Source organism: Gavia stellata, unplaced genomic scaffold, assembly GCF_030936135.1.
Source record: "Gavia stellata isolate bGavSte3 unplaced genomic scaffold, bGavSte3.hap2 HAP2_SCAFFOLD_124, whole genome shotgun sequence".
Lineage (NCBI taxonomy): Eukaryota > Metazoa > Chordata > Aves > Gaviiformes > Gaviidae > Gavia > Gavia stellata.
In genome coordinates, this window is record NW_026777096.1 from 97,414 (window position 1) to 116,198 (window position 18,785).

The 18,785-nt window shown below is 53.0% G+C and overlaps 1 protein-coding gene across 2 annotated transcripts; it reads right to left on the reverse strand.

Annotated features, from left to right (window-relative positions):
- Nucleotides 1-825: 825 nt before the first annotated feature.
- DPF2 (double PHD fingers 2) lies at nucleotides 826-14,839 on the reverse strand. 2 transcript variants are annotated; one of them, XM_059835104.1, is made up of 12 exons: nucleotides 14,808-14,839; nucleotides 10,576-10,736; nucleotides 10,383-10,490; nucleotides 9,984-10,147; nucleotides 7,587-7,679; nucleotides 6,953-7,031; nucleotides 6,040-6,081; nucleotides 3,651-3,788; nucleotides 3,263-3,391; nucleotides 2,946-3,058; nucleotides 2,118-2,199; nucleotides 826-1,476 (listed from the first exon to the last, which is right to left on the reverse strand). In XM_059835104.1, the coding sequence occupies exons 1-12, from the start codon at nucleotides 14,837-14,839 to the stop codon at nucleotides 1,400-1,402; spliced, it is 1,218 nt and encodes a 405-aa protein (XP_059691087.1). In that variant the 3' UTR covers nucleotides 826-1,399. The 2 variants fall into 2 exon arrangements, with proteins under 2 accessions (XP_059691087.1, XP_059691088.1); XM_059835105.1 differs by lacking the exon at nucleotides 6,040-6,081.
- Between the last annotated feature and the right edge of the window lie 3,946 nt (nucleotides 14,840-18,785).

Genomic DNA, 18,785 nt, shown 5'->3' on the forward strand with positions numbered 1-18,785 from the left:
CCTTGTCCCGCCCCCGTCAGGGCACGAAAACGGGGGAAACCCACCCCATTTTTAACCAAAACGCTTTCATTTCCACCCGAATCACGCTCAAGGGGGGGAAGGAGAGAAACCACCGGGCTGGAGCCGCTTCGTCACCCAGATCCGGGGTGGGGTTTTTTGGTGTGGTGGTGGTTTTTAGGGATTTTGGTAAATTTTGAGTGGTTTGGGTTAATTTTGGGCTATTTCAGTCATTTTTTGGGCTATTTCAGTAATTTTGGGGGCTATTTTTCTGCTCATGGGGTCGGTTTCGCGGCTGCTCTGCCACCGTCCCGGTTGGCTCCTCTCTTTTGGGGGGTTCTGGGAGGTGAAATTCGGGGTGCGGTGGCAGGGAGGGGGGGTTCGGAGGTAGGTTTTTTAAGTTGATTTTTAGAAAAAACAGGCACATTCAGTCAACGGGACCCTTGGGGGGGCAGACAGGGATATTGGGGTGTCCCCGGAGAGCCCCAAAACAGTGGCGTCTCCCACCTCTCCCCGTCAGCGGCGTTTTGGGGGTGAAAGCGGCTTTTTCCCCCCCAAAATAAATCCCCCTGAACCCCAAAACAAACCCTGTGCGACCGTGACGGGTTGGGGGGGGGACGGGGCGAAGCATTTCTCCCTCTGCGCCGTGTGGGAGCAAGGGAAAACCCCAAAATGGAGGGATTTTGCCCCGTTTCATGCCGGCCGGAGGAGGATATTTGGGGGGGGGTGTAAGGCCTCATCTGGGCAGGGGGGGATCGGCCGGGCTGCGGGGAGCATCCTCCGAGGCGGGAGAGATGGCGAGGTGAGAAGAAACAATAAAAACGGGAAGGAAAAAAGGAAATAAAAATAAAACTGGAAAAACAACCTCACCCCAAAAACCCAAGAAATTAAGAAAAAGCCCCCAAAATACAACCCTGGCTGGCGCAGGGGTGTGAATTTTCCCAAGAAAAGGGGGAAAAAGCAAGGTTTTTGGCACGCCGCGTTGCCGGGGAGGCGGCGAAGTGGATTTGGGTGCCTCATTTCGCATGGAAAAGCCAGGAAATGGCAATGGAAAGGACAGCCCTGTCCCGTCCGTGTCCCCTTGGTAGGAACGGGGTCCCTGGGGACACTGCGGTGTCACCCCAAAAGCTACTCTGTGGGGTGGGGACACGGCAGCGTCACCCCGTCCTTACAGGGGGATGTGCCCCATCCTGTGCAGGGAGGTGAGAAATAAACCCGCGTGCCGCAAAAATGAATAAAATAAACCCCAACACCCCCTCCCCAAGCGATAAAAAAAAACCCAAATCAACTGAAAAAACACGGGGAAGGTTTAAAAAAAAAAAAGGAAAGAAAAAGACCCCAAAAAAAGGGAAAACGCATGGAACGAGGGCACTGGGGAGCCCGTCCCGTCGGCGGAGCGGGATCAGGAGTTGTTCTGGTTCTGGTAGATGGAGGCTTTTTCCTTCAGCAGGTCCAGACACAAGTGGCAGCTCCAGCTCCCTGCGGAGAGAAGGACATGTGAGCGGCCTGGTTTTGCCCTCGTTAGGGCTTCGTTAAGGGTCACAGCTTCCTAATTACATGTAGAGAATAAGGGTGAGGGGTGGTTTACAGGACTGTTTGTGGGTTTGTGACCCCGGAAGCCACCTTCCTCCTCGTTAACCTTCAAGCGAAGGCGGCCAGGAGAGGGGTTGATAATTAACCGCTGGGGTAATTAACCAGCTGTGAGGCGTCATCGAGATTTTGGGGTTGTTTTTTTGTTGTGAAGACTAGTTTTTTTGCTTTGACACCAGGAGTCGAAGGTGGGAAGAAGAGGAGGAAGAAGAGTGATCACTCTCGGCTTTACCGGCCAATATGGAGACATTCTGGGGCCCAAGGGGTGTCAGTGATGGATTTTGGGGTGGTAAAAGGCTTTTCCGCTTCTCCAGTGGAGCAGAGGAGGAACAACTGGGGAACAGCTGGAATGATGGATCCCATCATTTTCGATCGTGGCATGGCAGAGCCACAACTGCCCCAAAAAACGTGGGCAGAAGTGGGTCCGCACGGCTGGGAAATACTCTGGGCTGAATTCTGCTTGTTTTGACCCATTTCTGAAGCAGAGAGGGAGGATGGGGTTTGGAGGGGAATGGAGGAGTGGCACTCACCTTCGGGCGGCTCCGACATGGGTGGGGTGAGACAGTACATGTGGTAGCCGCGGTCGCAGTCGTCGCAGAAGAGCAGCTGGTCCTAAGCCGAGAGGGGAGAAAAGGGGGAGGGAAATTCGGATGATTCAACCCGGCCTTGGCTTAAGGACAACACAGAGGGGACAACGGTCCCTCTCTGTTGTCCTCCAAGCTCTGTCGGAGCGACCGGAAAGACATCACCATGTCCTCTAGACTACCAAAAGCACAATCTTTTCTCCCCAAAAAAGATGTTGCTGTGCCCTACAGACTATTAAAGCCCGAAGATTTCTTCCCAAAAAGATTCTTCTGTGTTCTATGGACCATTAAAAGCACAAAGATTTCCCCCCAAATACTCTCCCATGTCCTACGGACTAGTAAAGCAGAAAGATTTCCCCCAAAAAAGACTTTGCTCTGTCCTGTGGACCATTAAAAGCACGGTAATTTCTCCCCAAAAAGACTCTCTTGTGTCCTATGGACTACAAAAGCACAAAAATTTCCCCCAGAAAGACTGCTCTGTGCTACAGAACGTTAAAAGCACAATGATTTTCCCCAAAATGACACTGCCGTGTCCTACGGACTATGAAAGCACAAAGATTCCCCCCCAAAAAGCCTCTGACACGTCCTACGGACTATTAAAACCTCATCTCCAAAGCAAGAGGCTGCTCACAAACCCCCCGGGCTTTTCCCCATCCCTTCTCCACAGGGCCGGAGGGGATGACACCCCAGGGTGTCCCCAGAGAGTGCCCCACTCCTTCTGGGGGGTAATCCCATCATTCTGGGGGTACTCCCGTCGTTCTGGGGGGCACTCACGTCGTTCTCGGAGGTGCCGCAGATATTGCAGCACTTGCACTCGATGCATTGCCAGCGGTACGTCTTGACGGCCGCCATCATCACCGGGGTGAACTGCAGGCAGGAGGGGTGCCCTGCGAAGCAGGCAGGACACAAGTGAAGGCAGGGGAGGGGAGGAAGGCAGCCCTTGCAACCGCGGGGCTGGGGAAGGGCCGCACGGCGGGGAGAAAACCACCTTCTCCCCAGCTCCGACCCAAATCCTCGGCTTCTCCGGGAAGGCGAAGATGCCGGCGACGGTTTGGCTACGCCCGTGGTGGGGAGGACGTTTTCCCCCTTACCTGATCGCCCGCAGTCCGAGCACGAGACCAACTCCTCCGGTTGCCCCGTCTTCTTGTTGATTTTGGAGTCTCCCAGGCAGAAATCACAGTAGTTGTTGGGCAAAGCTAAGCCGTCGGGTCCTTTCTTGGCTGGAAAAGCAGAGCGGGAGAGACGGATTAGCTGCGGGGCAAAGGCTTTCTGCATGGGACCAGGAGAAAACACTTCCATGGCGCAAATCCCAATGCTCGAGCAGCCTTTCTGGCAACTTTCGAGCCCCGGGGCGATGCCACGGTGCTCAAAAGCATCGGGAAGGGATGTTGCTCGCTCCCAGCCCTGGCACGGGTGGTTTCCCGGCTTTGCTGCCTTTTTCACGATGGGGATTTTGGCAGAGGGGGGTGTTTTGCTTACATTTCTGCTCCTCCGATCGCTGCGAGACGGGAGTGGGGGGCTGCGAATCGTCCTTGTCGTCGCCTTCTTCCTCGGCCAGGTGGGAGTGAGCGTAGTGGTAGCTCAATCCCGGCCGATTCTTGTATCGTTTCCCGCAGACTAGGGATAGAAATGGGAAAAGTCTGAGCTCACCCCAGCGGGAAGCGAGACCCCGCACCCCAAATCATCTGGCATCTCCCGGTCCCGTCTCCGGGCTTTGAGCGCAGACGGCTGCTCCCCTTCTGCCCCCAAATCACCTGGAATTTATTAAAACCACCCAGGAACACCCTAACGAAGGGGTTTGGGGCTGGACCCTCCAGATCGCGTCTGGAGCAGCCGGAGAAGCACCGCAGCTTCCCCTGCGCATCCCACCGTGGGAGGCTAAGGCTGATTTGGTAAGCGATCGATACCACCACAGCCAGATAACGATGGTGGCTCGTTAAGTGCAGCTTTACAGCCCTCGGTAAAGGAGCGAAACCACGCGGGGATCAATCCAAGTGGCAAAACCCGGTCGGAAAGATACCGAGGGGAGATTTCCCACCGAAAAACCATCTCCTACACCAGCTGGGTAAAAAAATTGAGGCTGTCTTCAACATGCATGAAGGGGAAACCATTTTTTTGGGACCCCAAGGAGGGAAACCGCAGCTGCCACAGGCACATCTCGGCTCCGCTCCCTCCTCGGACCCACCTGGCTCCTCCAAACCTGACTCAAGCGCGGCGTGCAATCACCCACCACCCCAAATGCTATTGATTTTCCCGCTTTCTGCCCTGTTTCTTGCGGGGTCGGGAGCTTTCACCCTCAGTCTGGCAGCAGGCGCTTCCTTGGGGAAACCTCTGAGCACTCACGGAGCAGGGAAGTGCCTTCCCTGCCGGGGAACGGGCTCCCAGCTCGCCGCCACCAGTTTTCTGGGGGGGGTTTTGGCAGCTTTTTAGCCATGAGGTGCCAAGGACACCCCAAAACCCCCTTTCAGTCCTGTACAGGCACAGGCAGGACGAGCACGAAGCCAGCGCTGCCCTTGCACCTTCCTACTGCTGGCACGGTAGAGGAGGGAGGCTGGCCGGGCACGAGGACAGGGATCAGGGTGAAATCCCCCCAGAAAGAGCCAGAGGGGGATTTATGGGGCCCAGTGGACAGATTTGGCAACGGGTTTTCCCCGTATCTTTTCAGGGCATCCAGGCAAATCAGGAAAAAGTCACTTTGGGATGAGATTTCCTGAGCCTGGAGCTTTTCCATAACATCCCGGACCTTTCTGGATCCACTTCCAGGCTCGTTTGAAGCCTGAAGAAACCCCACCAAGGCTTGCATCCCCTCTCACGCCATCAACTCACTCCAAAAATAGAGGGGGGACAGCAGGGGACATCTCAGCCTGCTCACTGAGAACGGGGTTTGAACCCCTCTAAGAGAGCCTGATGCAAGCACCAGCAATGGCTTTTCGGGACTAAAGCCGCAGAGATTTCCCCCGGGGAAAGGGGTCTGCGGGATGCTTGCCACCCCGGGGAAAACGCTCGGCATCGGCAGGTGCGCAGTGGCTCGGCAAAGCGGCATGAGCCCAGCGAAGGAGAGGAAAAGCAGCCCGAAAAGCAGCCGCGGCAACAATTACAACCGTATTACATCAAATTCTGGCTTTCCAAAGCCAACAGAGGGCATGATGGGGTCGGCCCCGTGAGCAGCCACGCGGAGCTGGCTGGCAGTGTTTTCTTCCCCTCCCTCCACTCCGCGGGGTTTAAAATTGACCTTTTTCCCCCCAAAAAACAGGCAGGCCGGTATCTAAACACGAGTCGGGTTTCCTCCTCCCGAACGGCAAGGAAGAAGACCTGCCACGAAGATAATCTCAGCTCTCCAGCTTGGCCGCGGGTGTTTATTCACAGCCCACCGCCAACATCCAACCTGCACCTGCAGCTGACCCGTTTTGGGGCTTATTTTAAAGCAAAAAGGTGTTTTTGTGCAAGAGAAGCAGCAACATACTTTGGCGCGTCTTAAAAGGAAGGGGGCACATCCCAGGCGCACAGGATTTGGGAGCGAGGGAAGGGGTTTGGTGGAAACACCGTGTTTTTTCCCATCCCTGCCGCCGCGGGGGGGGATTAATCTTTGTTTCCCCTCTCGGGAGGCCGCTCTGCTGGCATGCACGACCGCTCTTCCCTGCTGGAAAAGGGTCAGGCGAGCCCGGAGAGGAGCTGCCGAATCCCGCTGCTGGCGGGGAGGCCGGCTTTGACGTCGCTTGGTGGCCTTTGGCTTCTCCCTCCCCTTCTCCCATGTCCCCCTCGCCCTGTCCCTTTCCCGCAGGCTCCAGCGAGGTTTGGTGAAAAAACTAACATTTCAGGAGAAGAAAGGCAGGAAGGAAATAAAAAAAGCAGACAGAGAGTGGACTACCTCGATCGGGAGGTTTCAAGGTATGCTTTTGTTTGTAACTATCTGAAACACAGAAAGAGAGTCGTGAGAAAACACACACACACCAGGTCACGCACACGCACCCGTGCCAAGCGACAGACGGACTCTTAAAACAAGAAAAAAGGGGAGGAAAAACACAACTACTTTGGGTTTGGGGTGGGTTTTTTTGGAAGCTAGTGTCAGCTCTTGCAGGACAGGAGGAAGAAGAGAGAAAGGTAATTTCAAAGCCTCACTTGCCCTTTTTTGCTCCGTTTGCCCTGTTAAATTGCCTTTTTTTCCCCCCCCTTCCCCAGCCTGAGGAGGAGGGAGGTGAGGAGGAAGCATCGGCAATCCTGGGCTCGCAGAGGAGCGGGCCAGGAAGGTACGGCCTCAGAAGTAAAATCCCTGCCCCTGGAGCCGAGGAGGTTTTAGCCAGAGCAGGACCAGCGCACGGTGTTGCGTTTCACAGCTACAAACTCATTAAGTGGCTTTAACGAGGCACGATAGCACATGGGTCGGGGCTTGGGGACTACGGCCGGCTTCGAAACCAGCCTGACAGACACAGATCCAACTCGAAAGCCGGCTGGGAAAACAAGGGGACTGTTTTCAACCTTTGGGAGGCTGTTTGCAACCAGGAAAAGGTTTATCCTCATTTCTACGTGCCGGGCGGCTGCACAGCCCTTCACACTCGGGGCGAGAGGACCGCATTCCCGGTGGGAAAACTCCAGCCACCTTCGACCACTGGAGGAGGGCTGAGTGTCCGAGGGGTTCAAAAACACCCTCCCCTGGATGTGTAAATCTACCTTTTGAGGTTTAAAACCCAAATCCCAGCGGACAACCCGATGGATCCCAAAAGCAACATAGCCTGGCTCCGCTCCCGGGCCCTAAGCGGCGAGGAAAGGTTTTCAGTACTCACTGTCACAAGCGTAGGGTTTATCCCGGTCTTCTAATATAGCTGCGTCCAGCTTCTTGCGAGCCCCTCCAACACCTTTGCCCTGGGAAAAAACAAGGGGAAAAACCCAAGGTTTAGGCAAAACTGTAGCCTGAAAGGCTCCTGGGTGGTGGGGAGGACAACACCAGTGATCCAGCACTGGAGAAAAGCATGATCCAACACTGCCACGTAGTGGGTACAGCCCGAAATGGCCGTTGGATGCGAGCAGCGAGGACCGCTGCATGGGGCAGAAGGCACCGACGGATGACCCGAATCCCTTGGGATCCCCAATGGGCCCTTCCCATTTTGGGAAGGGGCAGATTCACACAAGATCTCTCCACCATCCTCTCACCACGCAGTCTCTCTTGCGCGGTAGGTGGCTTTGCGTGGCTAACGTTCATTAGCGGCTAACGAACATGAGTTATTCAAGCCCCCGAGGTGTGTTTTCTGCTCGTCCTGTCCATGAGGTCGAGTTTTCCCCAACAAGAGGTTCAACATGGACACGGTTGAGCACTGGCAGGCGCTGGGGTTGTTTCAGCACTGGCAACATCTCAAATTTGCCAGGAATCGCCACCAAAAGAACGCCGGGATCCAGCCAGACCCACGCGGCTGCCCTCACCTTGGCTTTTCCCTTCCCTCTCCGCTTTGGCGTATCTTCTTCGTAGTCTTCGTCGTCCAAATCGTCCAGGAAGTCATCCGGCTCAAGAATCCGCTAGGGAAGAGGAAAGGGGTTATTGCAGACAAAACCTCAACACGGATCGAGGGAAAAGTGGGAAAAATTGGGGAGCGAGATACGTCAGCGCGGCCTCGGGTCACCCATCAGCAGCTGAATCCATTTCAAACCTGTAATACTGAAGGAGGAGAAAGGATGTGAAATTTTTGGGGAGGGAGAAGGGATCTGGTACATTTTATCCCCCAAAAAGTCACAGAATGGCCCAAGATGGTGTGAAGATGCTTGAAAAAAAGAGTAATCAAGGAAAAGGCAAAAAGAGATGACGCTTGGAAAAATTATTCACATAGAAAAGCCCAGGAAGGGGAAAATACATTTTTTTTAAGCAAAATTACCCTGCAATATCACACACCTTGCTCTGCTCTGTGCTTATTTGGGGAGATCTATTAAACTGCAGCTGTTGGTGGGTAAGGAGGTGAAGCTGAAGCCTGCGGGATATCGCCTATCGTTAGAGTGGTCAGGTAACGACGTGGTCTAAAGAAAACCAACTTGGCTTGTGAGAACTGCAACAGGAAAAAGGCTTTGGTGGTGCAGGATGGCCCCTCCAGCCTGAACCGGGGCTAATCCATACCAACCCGGGCTGCAATCTGCTAAGCCAAGGCTTTCCACCCCACGGATCACACCTGCAGGGTGTTTTTGGCAGCAAAAAGCAACTACAACAGCGGTCGTAGCCGGTTTAAAGCCCGATTTGCAGCTCCGAGGGGAAAAGGGGGAGCTCCTACAATCCCAATGTCAATTAACAGTAAAGCATTGGGTGAGTTCGATGAAGGATGGAGAGTGGGGAAGGTTTTATCCAGCTCCAGACCTTGGCAGAGCCTTAATGTTTAAAGAAGCTTCCGAGTTGTGCCAAATCAAGGTGAAAAGGGGCTGCTGGACCCAAATTATCCATCTGAGGGAGGAAAGGGGGAAGATCCGAGCACCTTTTTTCCTGCAGAAGACAGATTTGCAGTCTCCTCTCTCCCTGCCTCACTTGTTTCTCCACCAAACCAGGGCTGTCTGCTCTGAGCTTTGTTAGCGGTCTTGTAAAGCCCTTTCGCACCAGGCAGGGATTAATTGCAGGGATGGGAGAAACACACTAGTGGGGAAAATCATAAAATACGTGCTGGAAAACAGCCTTTCCCCGGCGTTAAACGTAGCCCATGAGCCAGCTGCAACGGGAAGAGGCCAAACCATCAGCAGAGCGGCCCAAATTCCCAGGCAGCAGAGAGATTGCTTTGACTTGCAACCAGTCAAAACCTTTTTCAGAACTAGTTATTGTGATTTGTAACAACCCGATGCAAAAAGATTTATCGATGCAAAAAGAAACCAGATACTTGTAACCTTGCTAAACGCTCGGCCTCAGCTTTTTCTTCCTTCCCATGTCTTCATTTCAAAACTTAAATCTGCTTTTTCTTCCAGAGCCCGTTCTCAAAGCGCTTGCAGAGAAGACAGCGCTTTGAAGAGTTGGCTGAACATCCTTCTTACTCCTCTGCGACAACTAAAAAACTCTTTTTAAAGTAAATTTGCTATAAAGAAAGGAAAAAAAGCTTTGGATACGAGTAGGAATAAAAGGAATCTGGCTTGGCAAGATGTCTCAGAGCTTGTCTCTACTCAGGGAGCCAAAAAGCAGCAAGATGAGGTGATGAAAAACCTGTGCTGGCTGCAATAGGGCCCATGGGGGAAAAATGAAGCCGGGGCATGGAGGAGATGGCAGGGATGGGGACCGGCACCTCGAAATCCTGGCAGATCACCCCCCCACCACAGCCATTCCGCAAGGATCCGTGGGTCAATGAGGGATGAAAGCTGTCCCGGGTGCAGAGACATCCAGGGCAGAGTCTTAAACTGGGTGCCTAGACGTGATAAAACCCCAAATTTTGGGGCCAGAATCCCTCTTCCCCTGAATTTTGGGGCCAGAATCCCCCTCCCCCTGAATTTTGGGGCCAGAATCCCCCTCCCCCTGAATTTTGGGGCCAGAATCCCCCTCCCCCTGAATTTTGGGGCCAGAAACTCACTTCTTGGGAACTAGGGGAGTTTCTAACTGGAAGGGAACATCCACTTGTCTACGCGACATCACCGTAGGGAGCCAAACCCTTGCTTCCCGCTCTCTGGTAGCCCCACGAGGTTGGTAGCATCATCTCTGCCCCCCAAAATCCATCCCAAATCCTTCTGCTGCAGCTAAAAGATGCGGAGAAAGCAGAGGGGAAGAGGAAGGGGGTGGAAAATCAGAGCGGTGTCATGGAGATGTGCGTGTTTTAACCTAAAGCTCCCTTTCCCAACACAGGGAAGGAGACCCTCTCTCTGCTGTACCTTCCGCGCACGGCTGTTGGTGACAGGGAACTCGCCCAGGCTGTCATCGTCGATGCGGGGGTCTGGGAGGGCTCGTTTCTCCAACGGGTCAGTCCTCAACAGGGCTTCCAGGCTGCTGCCGTCCTGAGAGATCAGCCCTTCCTTCTTCAGGGTCTGATCGGTGTCTGCAAGGAGCCGGTGGGGGGAAAGGGAAGAGAAAAATCAGGGTGGAACATCACCATGCACCGAGATCCCACCCTACCCAGCCACGTTCACAAGCTTCCCCACCACAGCAGGGTCAGGCAAAGGGGTTTACCAACCCTCACTGACGTTTGCCATCATCCAGTGCTATTTGGCCATGGTACTGCCAAAACCCCCACCCCTTACTGCATGTGGAAAGCAGCGGTGGGAAGGATTTACCTGGTTTGATAGAAGGGAAGGAAAGCCTCGGGTCCTCCGGAGGATGAGCACGGCGTTTCTTCCGCCAGCGGCGCGCGGGGTAGGAGTAAAGCTGCCCAGCGGCTAAACCTTTAATAAAAAAAAAGCCCCAAATTATCCGAGGTGATGACACGCACCAAGCCCTTGTCCCCAGCCCAGCGTTTTCCCGGTGTACCTGGCCCTCGGTGACGTTTCTCCATCCAGATGTAGCAGTTGCTTTGGGCCACCCCGGTCTGAGAGTCGAGGAAGGGGAGGCGGACGCTCCTCTCGGCACACAGCCGGGCGTTGTAGTTGTGGCACTGCTCCATGGCATCCCTGTAGTACTGCTCCCCAAGGCTGCCGGGTGGAAAAAAAGGTTCAGCGCTCGCTCCAACCACCCCGAGCTCCAATTCCAGCCCTGGCATGCATCCGTTGGGAGAGGGAAACGCCGCGCTCCTTCCCAGACCCCCCCCGCTCGGAGGAAGCGCAGCCCAAAATATCTCCTTTAAAAGGTGAAGAAGCGACTCGACATGATATTCGCGGAGGACAGAAATGTCCCCTCGCTCAGCAAAAGCACAGAGACGTAGGGACCACCACAACAGGCGATTACAGCCTTCCTCGTTGCCAGCAGACAGAATGTCGCACCGTTAAGAGATCCCCTCAGCCTTAAGAGATCCCCTCAGTGTTTTTCATGCCCCCAAAGCCTTTTGTCAGAAGCCCGCACCAGCATCTACGCACTACTAAAGGATTCAAGCGTCCACAGGCATCTCTCTGGTTGCCTTAAGTGCATTAATCATGCCCCATTTTCTTTTCTAATAGCACGACCTCTTCGTGCCACATCCCTACGCTCCTCCTTCAACCGAAGACCGTCAGTGCTGCAACAGCCGCATCACAGGCCTGTAGCTGTAATTACAGTTATTTGGATGGTGAGATCTTCCCTCCACGCGTGGCAGGGAGAGGGGAAGAGCTGAGAGTCTGTTTGGCTGCTGGAGATCGAGCTTTCCCCTCCCCGGTGCCGGGAGAGGAGATGCGCTCTTTGTTTATATCAATATATATTGATCTTGGCACTTCAATAACGGCTGGAACAACTGCACAGAGCCCAAGGAGCACCGTAATCACCCACGCTCCTGAGACGGCTAATTTAGACGAGTGAATAACAAGCTGAAAGGTGCCCCGGCTGCCTGCGAGGAAGCACACACAATATGTGAAATATCTTGCCCAACGGAGGAAAAGGAGACGGGACAGAAATCGCTTTGTCACGGGGTTTTTATTCCAGCGCAAGTAAAAGTCAGATGTGCAGGGAGATGCCCAGAAGAAAACCAACAGGGAATAACTGAAAAGAAGAAGAGATTGGTAAATATTCAATGCAAATGAGGATTGCAGCGCTCGTTTCCTTACGGAGCCCGGTCAGCTGGAGCTGTGATGGAGAAATGGGGTTCGTCTCACCGCACTTGGTGTGACAGCAGCGATTTCAGGGGGGGAACAGCGTCCCAGCAGCAATTAAGAGCGAGAAGAAAGGTCCCAAGCTGCCTTTTTCTCTCCGCTGACTGCAGAGGGAGCCCAAATCCCAGGCTCAGGCGACCGTCATGCTCATGGAGTTTGGGGATGTAAATCCCTCCTGAAGCTTTTCATTTCCTCCTAAATCACCACGCTGCTCCTCGATAGCTCAGTTTGCACCCCGATAACCAACAATGCAGAGCCCTTGTAGCGTCCCCGTGAAGTCCTGCCAACAGGAGGATTGCACAGAGGAGGAAAACTTGTTTTTTATGGCAATATAAACCCAAAAATAGTTTGTTTGTCCAACTTATTTCTCTCCCGCTGGCTTGATTTCAGAGTTTGGGGGTGGGGGAAAAGAGGCAATCAGCACCCAAAACAATCCGCGGTTGTTTTAACTGCAAATTAATGAAGGGCTCCTGGGCTGGGTGAGAAATGCACCAGGATTTGGTTTCGGCACCTCAAAAAGCTTCGTGAAATGGGTTTTAAAGTGCTCCCCAAGCGCTGAGGGGATGGAGAGGGACCACAGGATACGTTAAGAGCAGAGATCTCGTCTCCAGCTCCGACATACAATCCTATAATCTTCCCTTCCGCTATCTGGAGGTCTTCAACCCCAAAACTGAGGGGTGCATCAAGGCATGGACACTCACCGATCCCCATGTGCAACCACAAAACAACCTCGAGAAAGCTCCACTGAGGAGAAGCACCGCTTAAAACTGCACCGAATGCACAAGGAAAGAGCTAACGAAGCCATCAGGAAGGACTAATGTGTTTTAAACAGCTCTCACGAACCCGATTATTGCTCCCTGCGGACTCGGCATAGCTTAGCAGCTGTGAAAGGCTCTAAGCAAGTCGTAAGTGCCCTCAAAAGCAGCTTCCAGTAAAGCACATCGCATCAGCAGATTGCTGTGGAAATAACCAGGTGGTTTTATGTGTTCTAGCACCGTTGGTAAGAGATCACAGCATGGAAATAGCCGAAAAAAGTGATGTGACTACCTTCATCCCAAAAACTGCTGGGAAAAGGCACGGCAGGCTTCGTGCCGAGGTGGGTTACATGCACCTGCGCAGGAAGGGGAGTGATTTAAAGCCCCAAAAAGTTGTCGTTGGAGACTGTCCTGCCCTAACCGCTGCCATCAATGGAGAAAAATAAAGCAGGGAGGGATTTGGTAGACCAAACTCTTTGCCAGCGGTACCCGGAGATAAGAGAACGGCCCAGGGAATGGTTTTAAAAAGCAAAAAACCCAAATCCTGCCACACTCCTCTCCATCATCCTCGCTGGCAAGCTGCGACCAAAAACATCCAGCCTCGAAACCCAACAGCAGCTTCTAAAATATTTGTGTGACGAAGCCGGGTAAGGTGAGATGCTGCTTCACGTGCTCAACTTCACTGAAAGCTGCAGATCCACAGGAGCGCCAGTAAAGTCGTGTTGTTGCAAAGTGCGGGCTTGTCGATTCGGGGCAAAAAGAGTCTGAAGAAGATGTTTTGTGACTCATGGTTTGTGCTTCTCTCGGAAACAATCCAAGAAAGGGGTCCCAAAAATGCAGCAGCACGCTTGCCCGTGCCCTTGGCCAGCCAAGAGCTTCTCCAGCAGCTTTGCTAACACATCGGCAGGTGGAAAAGCTGCGAGATGGACGGACCCACAGCCGTCACCTCTCTTAGCAAACCCCAGCTCATCAGAGGAGACCCCAACGTCTCTTAACAAACCCTCACGTCATCGGAGAAGACCTGGGGGGGGTACAAATGGCGCCCCGTTTTGCACCAACACCCCACCAAGAACGGTGGTTTTAGAGGACACTGCAGCAAGGATGCAATGGTGCCATGGCCGAAGTGCCGCCAGCTAAAGGGAGATGCCAAAAAACCCTGGGATATGCCAAAAAAACCCCTGGAAACGCAAAAAAACCACCGGGAGATGCCAGCAAAAGATCAACAAACATCTCCAAGTCTACAAATCCCATCCAGGCAGGATGGGCCTCCCTTACAGGGCTATATAGGGGACCTCCTGTACCCCCCTTGCTATAGCAGAGTAGACAGTGGGGGTCCATATACCTCCCCAAGGGTATATATGTCCCCCCCGTAAGGCTGTATAGGGGTTAGACCCCTACCCTCAGCCTTTATGGGGCTATACGGGGGAACCCCATCCCTGGGGCTCTATAGGGCCCCTCTCACAGGGCTGTATGGGGAAAGGAACCTCCATCCCAAGAGCTCTATAGATTCCCCTCTCGCAAGGACACATTAAGGAGACCCCCACTCCCAGGGCTCTGCAGGGCACAGCCGTAGAGGACCATAAAGCAGAGACCTCTCCCCCCGCTCCGAGGGCATCTGGGAACCTATATGGGGCCATATAGCGGGGTGCCTCACTCAAAGGGCCACACAGGGCCATGTAGGGGAACACATCCACGCTCAGGGCTCTATATAGGCCCTCACTGAGCCATATGGGGTCGGACACCCCTGGGCTCTATAGGACCCCTCCCAGGACCACACAGGGGGAAAGTCCGCTCTATCAGGCCCCCTTCAAAGAGCCTTATGGGGGTCAGCGCACCCCCTGGGATCTATAAAACCCTCTCACAAGGATGTACAGGAATGACACCCCCCCCCCGCTATCTACAGGACACTCTCACAGTACCGTACAGGGCTGACCCCCACCCCTTGGCCTCTGTAGGCCCCCCGCTCAGGGAACCCCACCCCCAAGGCTCTATAAGCCTCCTTACAGCGCCATATGGGGGGGTCTCCCCTCACAGAACCACACGGAGGAATTCCCCCCCCCCCCCCCCAAGGAAAGTTCCCCCCGAACAATGAGCGTTTCCTTCTCCCCCCCCCCCCCCCCGCCCCAACTTGGTCCCGCCCGCGACACGGAGGCAGGGGGGAACCCCGCTTCCCGGGCCGGGTCGCACCATTCCCCCCCCCGCGGGGGGGGGGAACACACGACGCACTCACAGCTTCACCACATTCTGTACCACCGCCGCCATCTTCCCTCCGCCGCCGGGGCCCTGCGCCGCCCAGCGCGCATGCGCGGCGGGCGGAGAGGGGAGGGGGGAAGTGTCTGCGCGGCGAGGCAGGCGGGGGGGGGAGCCGGTGCTCTGCGCCTGCGCAGGAGCGTGATTCACGGTCTGTGTGGGTATGCGCAGTCGCGTCTTCCCCCGCTGCTTGCGTCAGCGCATGCGCTAAGTGCGTTACCGTCAGTGCCGCACTGCGCATGCGTCACCCCCCCCCCCCGGTTACCTGCGCGACAGCGCAAAGCCTCAGCGCATGCGCGGGGGCAAAGGCGGGAAAAGCTGAGGGAAGAGGCGCGAAGAAGGGGGGAAAATAAACGAGGAGCAAAAAGAAAACGGAATGCGGGAGGAAAATGAAGGGAAAAGGGGAAAATCAGAGGAAAAGGGGCGGGGTGAGGGTGCAGGAAGAAAATGGGGGAGGTAGGTAAATGGGGAGGGAGAGCAAGGGGCAAAATGGAGGGGAGAGGTAAATGTGGAAGAGTAAAGACCTGGGGTGAAGGAAAGGGGGTAAGAATGGGGGGGGGGAGGGATGGAAAGGGATGTGAGGAAAAGGGGGTGAGGGCAACCGGGAGGGATGAGGGGTGTTTGGATGGGGGGATGAGGAAGGAGGAGTGTGGCAGACTAGGGAGGATGAAGGATGCTGGGAGGAGGTGACAAAGAGGGATGAGGGTTGGGGGAGGATGAAATGAGGAATAAATTAGGGTCCTCCCCATCAGATCTCAAACTTCTGTAGAGATACCCTACAGGTATCTATGGTTTCAGTGCCTGGTTCCAGCACAACAGCCATGCTCCCAAAACAACCCCCCCCAGCCTCTTTTTCTCTAGAAATTCATGCAGAAAACTTAAATTTGTGATCCCTTTTCCCTTTTTATCAAACCTAAATTAACCAGAGATCTCAAAATTCATCCTGCAGGGTGGAGCGGCAGACACAAAGTTGCCCACATACCCCATGGCAAATGTGGTTTGTCTGAAAACGGGGGCCAGGTGAATTCCTCTCTCTATTTTCCTTCTTACCTCCACTTTCTGTGTGTTTTGGGGTTTTTTTTTCCCCATGTGCTGGGAAATTAGTTTTCTCTGTTACATCTGAGGTTAAACCTTTCTCTCTGCCCTTTCTCCTCCCCTTAATCCCACACCGGGTATTATTTGCATGCATGCAGACGCTTTATTTTCCTGCCCCGTCAATAAAAATCAATGCCCTGTCAATAAAAATCAGCACTCTGTCACCATGATTAATGGTTGTGAAGCTCTGGCTACAGGCATTGTGGCAGAGTCAGGCGCACTGAACCCACGGCAGGGGGTCAAACGCCAAGTGTCGGTGTAGGCGTTTGCCGGGTTTATTGCGTCATTAATCCGCTGCCCGGAAATCTTGGGATAATAAAGAAGTTGCGGGGTAGGTAGGACTGCCAAGAGCCGAGCGTTAGCCTGTACCCCCCAAACGCTCCGCTTGTGGACACCCGTTGCCCCCCCTGGAATTAATCAAACTCCTCGTTGACTTACTCTGCCTTAAACCTCCCCGGAAAAGCAAGGGGGAAGAGGTTGTTCTGCACATGCCGCCTGAGTCACAGAGGAGAACAGCATTCCTGCCTGAGTGACTCACGCTTCTTAGAACAGGTTATAAAAAAACCCAGGGTTTAGCAACAGCTGTTTGCATAAATCAGCAATTTGAGGAGTGATTAATTAGGGACCGAACAGAGGGAGGAGATGAAGGAAGCCCTCATCCTATGCAGAAACTCCAGGGCAGGGGGAATCCCAAATGATTTTATTGCAAATAGCTAAAAATTAATTAAAGAAATGGGGTTTTTGCAGCTAAGGAGATGAGACCATGCCTGGAAAAAAAAGAATTGGGGATAATTTCAGGGGTTTTATATCAAATATAGTCTGAGAGGTAGGTAAGAGAGGGCGGCAGGGGGCAGAGGGGAGGGAGGAGGCATGTTGCAGGCAAGGACCATCTCTTTTTCACAGTAGAAAACCACTGAAATCCAGCAAATTAAAGCATCCTTTTAATTTCGTCCCTTTTAATACCAGCTCCCGTTTCTCTTCCAGCTATCGGAGTTGAGCTGTCAGCTCAGGAAGATACTGCGATTCCTGCACCGGAGCAGGGCAGGATGATCAGGGAGGGATGGATCCGCTTCAATGCAGCTGGGAGCCGTCAAGAGCGAGCAAGGTGCCAAATTAAAGCCATTAACGCCCAAAATCCATCCCCTGGCTTGTAACAAGCGGAAGGAGGAAAAATGGGGAGAAAAGGGGATTTGGGCCATTACCGCCGTGGTGTTATTTCAAAACAAGGCTGCCCGGCCTTGCCCAGATCCGGTGGTGATTCTCGGTGAGGTTTTGTAATTGCTTACGATAATTAGGCAGAGGGGGGGGGCGAACTCAAACATATTCATCCCCACCTCAATTTAATTCACTAATGAAGGTGAAAATCATGCAAACAAGCACTGCCACATTGTCACAACCCACCCCACCCCACGTGAGGATGTTAGGCCACATAAAAAAAACAGCACAATGCTCTGAAAACCACCCAAAATTATCCATTCCAGGCTTTTTCCCTTCAAATTGTTTGACCAAACAGCAGCTGTGGCATGTTAGCAAGTGAAGAGGGGATTGGGAAACCAAGCCAGGCTCATGCTCTGAGCCACATCTCCCATCAAAATATGCCATCATCAGGGTAAATTAATTACAAACGATGCTCTGAAACACCCCCATCCCATCACTGGAATTATTTCTGGTAAGAAAAATCCTAAAATAAATAAAAAGTCATTGTCACGTGGATGGGTGTTCCTTGGAGGAAGCGCCACCAGTTTAGACCAGGTAAGGATTGAACCATAACAGCAAAAAATCAAATAGAAATTAAACTCAGTGGCTACCTGCATCAAGCTCAATTAACCTCATTTTCTTAATGATTTTGCAGACTGAAGGCTTGAAAAATGGGGTTAACCCCAAATCTTTGGTATTTCCACCAAAACGGAGTGTTTTGGTCTTACAGTGGGAGTGCCCCACCAGATGCAAGAGTAAGCAAGAGCCGAGACACAATTGTGTGGTGACGAGCTACGAGCTCATTAATCTAATGATTCGTTATTTAACGATACCTGTATGAAACAGCAATCGATGATGTAAAGAAATACACAGTCAGGCTCCAGCAAGCCAGCAAAAAGTCAGTGTGCTCTTCAAGAGGCGCCTTAGTTCCTTATTAGGGGGGGACTCCCAGCCTCATTCTGGGCTAAAGCTACCAGAAACAGTTAAAAATGATGCAGTTAATTAATGATGTCATCTAGGAAACGAGGTCCCGCTTGCTTTTACACCGTTACTGCATCCAACAGGCTTCTGTTGTCCTCGAGAAAGAGAATGAAAGCCCTCGCAGCCGAGCGTTAAGGTCTTTCACCCCGACGTCAGCAGAATTGGCATTTCCAGTATTTTTTTTTTTATTATTTTTTAAAAAGCAGAAAGGATTTGCATTCCTTTCTGCGTGCCGAAGCGTTTCACCCCCTCGTTCCTCCGTCCATCCAAACAATCTGCAATTGATGGAGACTGCGTCTTTCAGGAGAATGAATTTCACCCCATAGCGCAGGAATCTGGCCGGGTGGTCACTCACCCTTCACTTAACATTTTTTTTTGTTTGGTTGGTTTTTTGCATCTTATTTATGACTTTAAATTCCAACCCCAAGCTCCAGCCACAGATTTAGTTGCCAAAATACAGCCCGAGAGGGTTTTTTTAGCTTCTCCTTAGAGACGACATAACATTAAAGCCCGATGGAGCCTTTTGCCACGTAACCGCTAGATTTACCAATTTGTGGGATTCTTTAAAAAATTAAATCAAGTCGAAGGCTGACATTTGACATCACTTTGATGAGTCAGGTGGTTGGCAAACAGCGAGTGTCACACCTTTGCCTCGACTGAGTGCAAACCGCAGCCCCTCTTCAAG

Coding starts and splice junctions, on each gene's coding strand:
- DPF2 (XM_059835104.1), bottom strand. CDS start 14,839: ATGGCGGCGGTGGTACAGAATGTGGTGAAGCT. Junction 6,082..6,952: donor TAAACCCTACGCTTGTGACA/GTGAGTACTGAA, acceptor TCTGTGTTTCAG/ATAGTTACAAACAAAAGCAT. Junction 3,392..3,650: donor GCGATCGGAGGAGCAGAAAT/GTAAGCAAAACA, acceptor CTGCTTTTCCAG/CCAAGAAAGGACCCGACGGC.